Source organism: Zootermopsis nevadensis, unplaced genomic scaffold (genome assembly GCF_977971745.1).
Source record: "Zootermopsis nevadensis isolate Lab colony 2312 unplaced genomic scaffold, Znev_1.0 Znev_ptg000024l, whole genome shotgun sequence".
NCBI classification, from domain to species: Eukaryota; Metazoa; Arthropoda; class Insecta; order Blattodea; family Termopsidae; genus Zootermopsis; species Zootermopsis nevadensis.
In genome coordinates this window covers 9,818,465-9,829,256 of record NW_028259156.1, presented here as the reverse complement: position 1 = coordinate 9,829,256, position 10,792 = coordinate 9,818,465, and the positions used below count along the sequence as shown (strand labels likewise).

At 38.5% G+C, this 10,792-nt stretch overlaps 1 protein-coding gene across 4 annotated transcripts in view; it reads left to right on the top strand.

The window, feature by feature from the left end:
- Positions 1 to 10,792, top strand: part of LOC110838480 (trypsin-1) — a 98,421-nt gene that overhangs the window by 74,618 nt on the left and 13,011 nt on the right. For 2 of the 4 annotated variants that reach the window (XM_022081691.2, XM_022081690.1), the window contains exons 1-6: positions 6,565 to 6,673; positions 7,579 to 7,720; positions 7,986 to 8,148; positions 8,947 to 9,155; positions 9,570 to 9,772; positions 10,491 to 10,545. In XM_022081691.2, coding sequence (XP_021937383.2) covers positions 6,599 to 6,673; positions 7,579 to 7,720; positions 7,986 to 8,148; positions 8,947 to 9,155; positions 9,570 to 9,772; positions 10,491 to 10,545 — 847 coding nt within the window. In that variant the 5' untranslated portion in view covers positions 6,565 to 6,598. Of the gene's footprint in view, positions 1 to 6,564; positions 6,674 to 7,578; positions 7,721 to 7,985; positions 8,149 to 8,946; positions 9,156 to 9,569; positions 9,773 to 10,490; positions 10,546 to 10,792 lie in introns of those variants that run through there. The other 2 variants (XM_087355439.1, XM_087355440.1) reach the window with 2 other exon arrangements.

Here is a 10,792-nt window from a genome sequence, read left to right as displayed (position 1 = left end):
ACAGACTGTTTTATAAAAGGAAAAGCGACACATAAAACATATTTCTACGAACCCTTGTAACAGTGTTTGAATTCAGATGAATGCAAACTTTTTCAGTTGTGTAAATAATTGTGTATGTTCTGGAAGAATATATTTCTTCTTCAGACCTGTACTCGGATCTCTTTAAATATGGGTGAATTTAAACACGTTTGAACTGTATTATCAAATACTGTAATTCTATTAGATTTGCGAGATTTTCTTATATGCATGAACGCATATTTGAACATTTATCCTTGCAAGGTATATTTATTTTTATCGTTAAGAAGATTTTCCATTGATGCATTTTATACCTTGTAATTATATATTAGGTTAGATTAAATTAAATCGGACGGATATTTAAATTGTTAGACCAGAAGGGCCAGAAGTCAAAGTCTCGATGGACGAAGTACGCATGGACCGGAGAGCCTCGCGAGAAAATAATTTGCTTTTAGAAATTATTAAATATATACTAATCGTTCATACTGACTGAACACAATTTATTTACAGAAACATAAAGGATCACAGAATATCCCAGAAAATGTAGCGTCTAGCCTGCAGCAACTGGAATTCTATTCCTGGCAGGTGTAAGGATTTTTCTCTTTTACCCACCACCGCGGTCAGACCTGGTCTGGGACGCACCCAGGTGCATGACTACAGGTTACTGGAGGCCTTATTCTCGGGAGTAAAGTGGCCAATGTTTTTAAGCTAATCAGTCATATCTATCTAGTGCTGAAGTGTATAATGCGTGAAGTTATACCTCCGATCCGTTATATTTTTTCTTAACTTTGAATTTCTATCACTCTATGTCTTAAATTTGAGTGTCAATACTTTTTACAAAGTATGAGAAGAAGCCATATTGTTACTGATGTATAAACTCATATTGGAGTTTTTCGTGAGTCCTACTTTTGCACTTGTTTTATGAATGAATATCCTTTTCAACTTCGTTCTATTTGAAAACGGGTCGCATAATTCTGTCCCCAGTTTCCATTTGTTTGAAAGATTACTAGTGCCCCTTTTCCATGAAACTGTCAAACCATTTCTCAGCTGCATTGACACTGCCATGGATGGCAATATGTTGACATATCAAGAACACAATATGAAAAATACAAAGAAGCAGCTTAAAAGCAGGTGCTCTGCTTCTGCTTAGGACATGATTTGAATCAGTAATCATTTTATGACCTAAAACCTAACAGGTCAGTGAGCGGGCATACTGCTGGCTTTTCTGAGTGGGATTTCTCAATTAAAATGCCGGTATGAGACCTTGAAATATGCAACAACTGTCTAATTCCCAATATTTGAATAACAAATAACATAAAATCAATCAATTTAGGCCCTCTGTGGCTTTTAACATCAAACTGTTCGTGATCTTATCGGCCGATAGTTGTCTGTCCGAATTATACTTTTCCATTTTGATATTTTTTTAAAACCTTGTACCGTGTAGTGTACTGGAATATAAAACATGTATACACATATCGTTGAAGTTCACAGACACAGACTACGCAACCACGTCTCACCGTAGACCAACAACGGCAATCAGACCAGTGGACATGAAAGGCAAGTGCCCAATATAACACACCAACTCCTGTGCAATCAACGTCCAATGAGGTGTTACATAAATATGGTTTTGTAAAATACATAACTTTCACGCCCTGTTAAAAACCACAACGTTTTTGATTTGTTTTATATGAATAACTTGTTTTCTTGCCACTGATGATGACCTCTTGAGGTCGAAACGCGTTTAGCATTAGTGTCCTTCAAAGTTTAAACAGTTTTGTTTGTATACATGTTTTATATTTCATTTTGATATTTTCTTACCAGATTCATCATTAGACCTGGATTTAATTTGATTTCTTCAGTCTTCTATGAGTCGTTCAGTTCTGATGTCATGTAGGCAGTGTTGGGATTAGATTGAATGGTGGCTAAATAAGCAATCTACTAGAACCACGCAAGGCAGCCCCTTATGTCCGTGTCTGCACCATCATGTATATACTGTGAGGAACTGTCACTTCCATGTAAACATAAATTCAAGTTCACATGCAAACTTAATAAAGGAGTTCTATTAGCACGCAACTTATGCAGATTTCAAGGAAGTAACACACACAAATGCAACATTAATTCCTTTTTCCGGGCTCCATGTGAACCCACATATTTGTCTGCAGATAACATAAGAAATACCAACTGAATATGGCAAAGAGCTGATACCGTATTGCAGTGGTATTCAACCTGGGGTACGCGAAGACATCTTAGGGGGTACGTGAAATTAAAAAAATATTATTTTATGATGAACACTAAATAATCAGGGCCAGATTTAGAGTTAGCCACAGTAGAACCGGACGTAAGGACATTCGATTTGGGAGATTATATACTATGTATAACTTGAATTATACACCAACAACTTTGGGGGTACAAAGTTGAAGAGAATTATATCTGAGGGTACGCGAACAAAAAAGGTTGAATATCACTGCCTTATAGTACTACGCGGGTTTAATGGTGGATATAGTTGCATTATTGGGGAAGTTTCTTTGTAGTTTCATCGTTTATCCTTTCATTTTAAAAACCCATAATTGAGAATTTAATTATTTAGTTTGTTTTTCTGGTTTGTCATTCCAAAGTAATATACGACAAAGCAGTCAATTTTGCTATACATATAGTGGAAATGTCAGATTATTTTTTATTAGGCAGTAAGTACATAATATTTCAGACCGAATATTAGAGTACATAAATAAATAGTAGGAACACGTTGGAAAGAATAATGAAAACTGAATTTTAAAGAGTTTTAAATTATATTCCACGATAAAAATAAAATGTAGGAACAATTAAAGAATGGCTTTAACAGAAGACTTCTAATCAGGCGAAATATGCAATGCGAGCCTAATTTTGAACCTGTTAAAGATTATTTCTAACACTGTTTTATTCTACCTGAATTGAAGTGTTGAAAGCATTTTCTCTGTTTGTAATTCTCTTTTATGATAATGTGTAAACAGTTAAAATGATTTATTTTCAGACACCCATTCATATGTGATGTGACGTATGTCATACGGGGAATATTGTTATGTTCTGTAGACCATAGAATCCAAACCTATCTATGTCATCTTTGCATTGTCTTCAAGCCTATGTAACATAACTATTTTCTAAATCCTTTAACACCATATAGCTGTCATCTTTTTAAACAACGCGTATACCACGTGCAGGCATTGTGATCATTAACTACGTTCAATATACGTTACTGAAATCCCAGTAAGCTAAAAATGTTCCTTTAAAATTGATCTGCCACTATAATTCGTGTATTATAAAACGACTTTGCCACTTAACACCGCAGACCTATATTGAAATTCTTACCATTTATTTTGTTACGTACCGAAACTCAGGAAACATATCTAAAATAAACATACCACTTCTAAATAATGACTCAGAGGGCAGACATTGTGACTCGCAAAGTTTTCCATTGCTGTGGAGAGACAGAAACATTAGTCTTCAATAAATATGTGGAAATTTCTATTGTTCTTTGGAAGTGTTTTGAGCTGCTTGTTTAGAGATTACTGTAAGTTGTTTTCTCTTGAAATTTCAGATCTCATACATAACAATTCTTTGGTCTTGTATGCAAAATTTTTACATCAACCTACAGCGCTTAAATTAGAGGGTCTTTCACTTCCTCTGAATGTCTTAGCGCATTTCGGTGAGTTGCGAAAGGTTGTTGCAGAAGGTTAATTTTCAGTGTTCATGTTACTTTTATTATGAGCCGTGATAGCTCAGACAGTATAGTGACTAGCTACGGGCTGGACGACCGGGGTTCGATCCTCGACGGGGGCAGAGGATTTTTCCTCTAGCCTCTGCGTCCAAACCGGCTATGGGGCCCACCCAGCCTCCTCTACAATGGGTACCGGGGGTCCTTTCCCGGGGGTAAAGCCGGCCGGGGCGTTATGCTGACCAACTCACTCCCATCTAGTGCCGAGGTCAAGGAAGAGAGGAGCTATACCTCCACTCACCCCAAGCGCCTACATGGCGTATAGTGAGACAGCTTTACTTTACTTTACTTTACTTTTATATTACTTTTATTATTCCCTGTAATTAACTGTTCGGGAATATGTTTGGTAATAATGTATTATGATCATTTCATTAAGGTAGACTACACCGGCAGGGACTGAAGCACGCGTGAGGGAGATAATATGTACAAAATTTTATTAGAACAACCACGAAGGAAGAGACCACTTGGGAGACCTAGACGTAGATGGTGATAATATTAAATGTATTTTTCAGAATGAGAATAGATTTGATTTAACTGAGTCTGGATATTTAATCGCTTTGTGAACATTGTGGTAAACATTCAGCATGGGTAAAATCAGAGAATGTCTTGGATATTTTGGCACCAACTTTCAGAACAACGGCATTGTATTCCACCTGTCCCCGTAATTATCTCACGGGCAACAATAAACAGGTATGGTTCAGAATTGTTTTCTAGTAACGCGTAAACTAACTAACTAGTTCATGGCTTACCGAACACAAAGGTTCATCACCGGATTAACCAAAGCCCTCCACCGGACCCTGTCCTGGGCCAACAAAATCCAATCTCCTTCAACTTCTATCTCCCATGGACCCCGTCTGACATTATCCTCCCATCTACGTCTAGGTCTCCCCAGCGGTCTCTTCCCCTCAGGCTTCCCAACCTATACCCGGTGCACACCTCTTGTCCCATCCTGCACCGCGTAAACTCCCATAAATACCCTAATGAGATCATTGCCGATCTTGTAGTGCATAACGGTGTCACTTCGCAGTGTCACGTAAATAATATATTAATCTCTTTTTAAGACTACAAAGCAGTTTCATGATTTTATTAGGCCTGTCGTTTTACTTAAGAAAATAATTTAAGTCGAGTTATAAACAGACTTTGAAAAGTTCTTAAACATTTATGTTGCAATCACCGTTATTAACATGCGTTATGGATTTTTTTAAGGCAACAGGGCCTGTCAGGGTCCCTACGTGTTATAGAAAAAGTGACAGAATGTAAACAAAGTTAGCAGAGGGAGATTACAAGGGCAAGACTAGAATGGGCAGACGGTATGAAGGCCGCCATTCGACATGTGGGAAGTGCTCCATTTGCTAATTGCACTTGACAGATTTATTGCAGGTTTCTCACGCCTTTATTGCCTCATTACGTGGCATGACCTGTGGTATAGGCAAGTGAAGTGTAAATCATAGTGGCGCGCAATTTTAATATCTTTATAGTCCAGTGGCAACTAAATGTCCCATTTGCTCTAACGATAAACAAGTCCGCATTTTTTTTGGGTTTTGTCACTGTGAAGAGGAATTCTTTTCTTAAAGAGGACCATAAAGTGATGTATGGTTATAGGTTTCGGAAATTATAAAAGTTCAACATATCTTTGTATAATGTAAAGTACCAACATGGCGGCTGAATGAAAAACAAATCTACTTCACCGGGATTTGTTCCTGACGGGTTGACTACGTCTTTTGTAAGTTTAATTAAAGTGGAGATAACATCGAATTGCGTGGGACTTACATCATATTTAGTTTATTTACTGAGGCTACTCTGGAACCATGGTAGCCGCCACCAAACTTCACGCTTCAAGGAGACGCGGAAGATGGAATTAAGATTAACGCTATTTTTTCAACCACTTTTACAGTTTGTTAGTACAATTAACTTTTAACCTAGTGCAACGATAACTGAAACGTCCACACTAGTTGTGATGTGAATAGTTAGTTTGATAAAAAATACGAACTTATTGTATTTAATGTAGAGTATTGAGTTTGTCATTTTAGATTAGTTTTTTTTGACTCAGTACACTAGAATTTTGCGTATGAGTTCTTTAATTATTGTTTTGTTTTAGGGGTGTAATTTTTTAAGTTCCTTATTTTCATTTATTTTTATTTAGGGTTATAGATTTGTTTTTTTCAATAGTACTTTTTTGTACTTAATAAAATACTACGTTAACTTCAGCCTCATTTGTGGGATTTTGTATTCAAAATTGGCTTTATAATAAAGTGTGTGAATTTGTGTAGTTATAGCCACGGCGGTCTAGCGGTTAGAACGCTGGCCTTGTAATCCTGGGGTCTCGGGTTCGATTCCCGGCGGTGCCCGAATTTATAACTTGTGTTGGACAAGGCCGTCGTCTAGGCAACACGGAGTGTTTCTCCGGGGGCTTCCCCGGTTTCTCCGTGGCATCCCAACAATTACTCCATTCACACACAGAAGAAGGCAATGGCAAACCACTTCTGGATCGTCTGCCAAGAACGTATATGAACAGGTCCTAGTCCGAGAAAAGGATGGAAGGATCCTGTTCATATGGACCTGTCGTCAGACAGAACACTAAATAAATAAAATAATAATATAATAATAATTTGTGTAGAATTTGAACATCCTTTGACAATGGCGTGATCTTTAATAAGTAGCCCACATGATGATACCTGTCCCTTGACCCATATTGTACGGCGGCCCTAACACAAGGTTAGCGACCAGCACACACGATCGCTCATGTACTTATATAAATATGCATGTAGCGGATCTCGAACGAAAGTGAATGTGCTGACGACATCATCGAAACTCGTGTTGCGGTGATCTTCAAAAATGGTGACATACATCTGGAAAAGTACAGTAGTCCTGTTGCTAATTGTTACATTCGTTGACTACGCTCAGCTACAGGTACGTCCTCTTTGATCTGTGACACAAGAGTTGACCAACACGTATGTTACGTACATATGGCCATAAATATGTCAGTGGAACAAACCGTTGTCAGTACGTATTATATAAAACTGTAGCAAAAGTAACTCTGAGTATCAGAAACATTCTTGAGAAGCGTATAGTCAATATTTTAGTCAAAAATTTATCGACTTTTGTGAAGCTGGAGGATTATTACCGCGTTTACAAGAACACGTGAAATATCTTGGGATTGACATTGAATTGTCTTTTATTTGCTTCGAAAAAGTTGGACACACATGAAATAAATTTTATTTTATTTAAGTTGTGCTGTAGTAGGAGATAAGACGATCTATTTATTATATTGCTTGTTTGTTTCTAAAGTAATATTTAACTGCTTTAGAAGTAAAGTCTATTCCTATGTGGCGTCGGATGACGTTTAATTGTGTACGTTTTAAAAAAAAGCTCTCTGGAAAATATTTGGACTTGGAAAGGATAAAACAATTTAGGATACTTTATACACTAAACGATATTAGAAATAGTCATCTCTTGAATCATGATCAATAGTGGTCATCGTGACACCATGGCGTCTGGTAGTGAAAATGAAAAAAGTACGAAAAATGTAGTGATAGGCCTCAAACTACGCCTTAAATTAAAATTTATTTTTATTTTGTTTTAGTGTTTAATACAGCAGATAAAAGTATATAAATCCTACGTTAATGTGTTAATATTAAAGCAACTAGTATCGTCATCAGGTTATATGGCGTTTCTTATTCAGTGATACAGATGAAATAATTACTTAAAACCCTCGTCTCTTGTCTGACGTTCATATGTGCGACATACGCTGTAGCAGACAGGGGTCAGAATCACTAGACGTGACAGTCTGTGTGGTGACTTGGAACACTTCTCAGCCAACAGGTGAGGATTCGGTTGACCGGATGAGTACGATTTTCTCCTTCTTCGAGTGGATACTGAGCATTATAAGTCCGAGCTCCGAGGATTCGGAAGATGTGCAGCCAGAGCCGATAGACCCTTCCAAATGCGAGCCGTGTAGTGAGTACCATGTTCCTCTGCACGTCCTGGAAATATATACTGTACGACGGACGAACTTAAGACTAGTTATGTGAAATAAGAGATTCAAACAATCTCAGTGCAAAGAAAGGTTGTTTTCTTAGTTTTAATTCCGAGCGATGAATGGAACAAAAATTTCCAGTACATTAACGACTTATCCTCGAAGTCGGGAGCGCTTCAACCACCGAAACGTCGTCTATATCAAATATGTCTCATTGTCGGAAATAGAAATTTAATTGATTTACAGAATGCGGCCTGGCCAACAAGAAGATACGTATTGTGGGCGGTCACGAAACGCAAGTGAACCAGTATCCCTGGATGGCTCAGCTACTTTATAACAACCGTTTCTACTGTGGCGGGACGCTCATCAACTCCAAGTATATTCTTACAGCGTCGCACTGTGTCAAAGGGTACGCTTTATTGTTCCCAGGGAACAGTCATCCACTGTGGGTTCTCTTAACGTGTAAACTGCCCATTATTTGGTCATCGTCGTCGATGTTTTGACTGCTTATCTGATTTGTAATCCTGGGGTCTCGGGTTCGATTCCCGGCGGTGCCCGAATTTATAACTTGTGTTGGGCAAGGCCGTGGTCTAGGCAACACGGAGTTTTCCTCCGGGGACTTCCCCGGTTTCTCCGTGGCATCCCAACAATTACTCCATTTTCACACAGAAGAAGGCAATGGCAAACCACTTCTGGATCATCTGCCAAGAACGTATATGAACAGGTCCCAGTCCGAGAAAACGATGGAAGGATCCTATTCATATGGACCTGTCGTCAGACAGAACACTAAATAAATAAATACACTCAGTAGCTTGATTGTCATGTGTCTGTTCTTCGTTATTGTCATTCAGTAACATGATCATGGGTTTGGTATTAATTAATTATTTTAATAAATACATGAATTAGAAATTCCCGTCAGACTGGAGAAAATTGCGTATTGAAGAACTTTATACACAATACGAATAATCCTTACTTACAGTTAGAGTGATCAAATCAAGGAGAATGAGATTGACGGGGCATGTAGCATGAACGGGAAAATGGAAAAGACCTTTTGTCTCCATCAGGACCCTATAAGTTACACTGCACAACATCCCGAAAGGCAGCCATCTTCAAAATCGTTACCGTGTGAACCTGAAATCTCACATTCTTTACATTGTTTTGGTAAAATCCGTGTGTCTACTAACCTGACCGGGCTTGTGTTGTGTAGGTTTAACCGGAAAAATATCGTCGTAAGGCTGCTGGAACATGCACGAGGTATCAGCAACGAGACCGAAACCATAGACAGGCGAGTGCAGCGCGTTGTGATACACAGTCGGTATGACTACACTACATTTAACAACGACATTGCGCTGTTGAGCCTCGACCGCGACGTGGCGCTGGAGGACCGTTTGCGACCTGCCTGCCTCCCAGCTCTAGGTAGGCTTACATTTTCGATATCAGTCGACATAAATTACAATATCGATATATCTACCAAATTCTAATTTACCTTCAGGTTTTCCGACTGAAATTCTGTATGCCCCATGTTTATTTGACCTCAACCTGCTTGATTTTATAATTCTAAAAACGAGAGTAGGTAGATAAAAGCTTATTTAAAACAATTAATTCCAAAGTTTACACTGCCGATTGAGAATTATTCGTATCAAATAATTTCATGCGGAAATTTAAAAACGTTTAACTTTCCTAACTCTGTAGAATATAAATGGACTCTCTACTCAACGTGTACCTTCGTTTTAAGTAGGGCTGTACCTTCATGTCTGTAATGAAAGTGGAAACAAATTGGTTTAATGTGCCTGTCAAAACGCTGAAAGTGCATGTATATCTCGATGGCAGGCAGGAGCTTCACTGGGATGCAGGGAGTGGTTATTGGTTGGGGCACGACGGAACAATACGGTGGCTCGTCTGACGTACTGAACGAGGTGAAGGTCCCCATCATGTCAAACAAGGAATGCAGGATGACTCCTTACGGTAACAAGGCTATCACGGAAAATATGATGTGTGCCGGCTTCCCTGAGGGCAAGAAAGACGCCTGTCAGGTAAGCATAAGTTGGGAGTTTGTCAAGCGATTTGAGATTCAAAAATTAACGCTTTAAAAATGTATTGGTTTTGATGGGGATGAGTAATTATTTAAAATAAAAGTAACGCTTTATCTTCTGAAATGAATTAGTGACTTGAGTAAAAATCTTTCTATGCAATGTTTGGAATGTCTCCATGTTAAAAAGGGTAAACGTAGACGTAGCGCGGTGCTGTTTTATGTAGACAATTCATAAGACTTGATTGATTGAACTGGTGGTTTTGACTGTCAGTAATTACTGCTGACGTGAAGTCTATTAGAGACTAATTATTATTCGTCGTCGTTGCTTATTTATGGTTTATTTAACGACGCTTCCAGTTAATTAGAATATATATTAATGAGCAATGACCTGAAAAAGATATGGAATGAAGTTTTCGTCACCTAATTTAAGATATTTTATGGAGTAACCGAGTAAAAAACAACCAAAAAATCTGTTAGGGTTAGCCGGTCTCCTGTCTGAATTTTTAACCCTGGACCTCCACAGCGCGAATCAGGAGTACCTGTGGTAGTGAAATAACTGGGTATAACTGTGCTGTGTAAAATACACCAGTCACGGGAGCAAAATATTTCTGGTCTGACCTGTAGGTGATATTTGCAAGATTTTGATTCGTATTAGAAAGCTTAAGCGCCACAGCAGGCACTTTAGATGGCCACAGTTCCAAATTTCTGGTTTTTTGCAGGGCGACAGCGGAGGACCGTTGCACGTTACCAATGGGACTCTGTACAGCGTTGCTGGTAAGTTGATATTTCTAAGCAATCGTCATCGGACATGGTCTTAGTCTTGTGTATAAAATCCTTTGGCGCAGTATTATCCGTTTCTCCCTATATTTGTCTACATTTGAAGATTTCTGTCTTCTGGGTTGTTGCGCTGTGTAGTCTGGTCAATGTTAACCAACTTTTCAGAGGTCATCAGGGCGATAAGAACTCTTCATACTCACCGCTGTGAAAACCTCAAATCTTACATTGTCTACATTTATTTCCT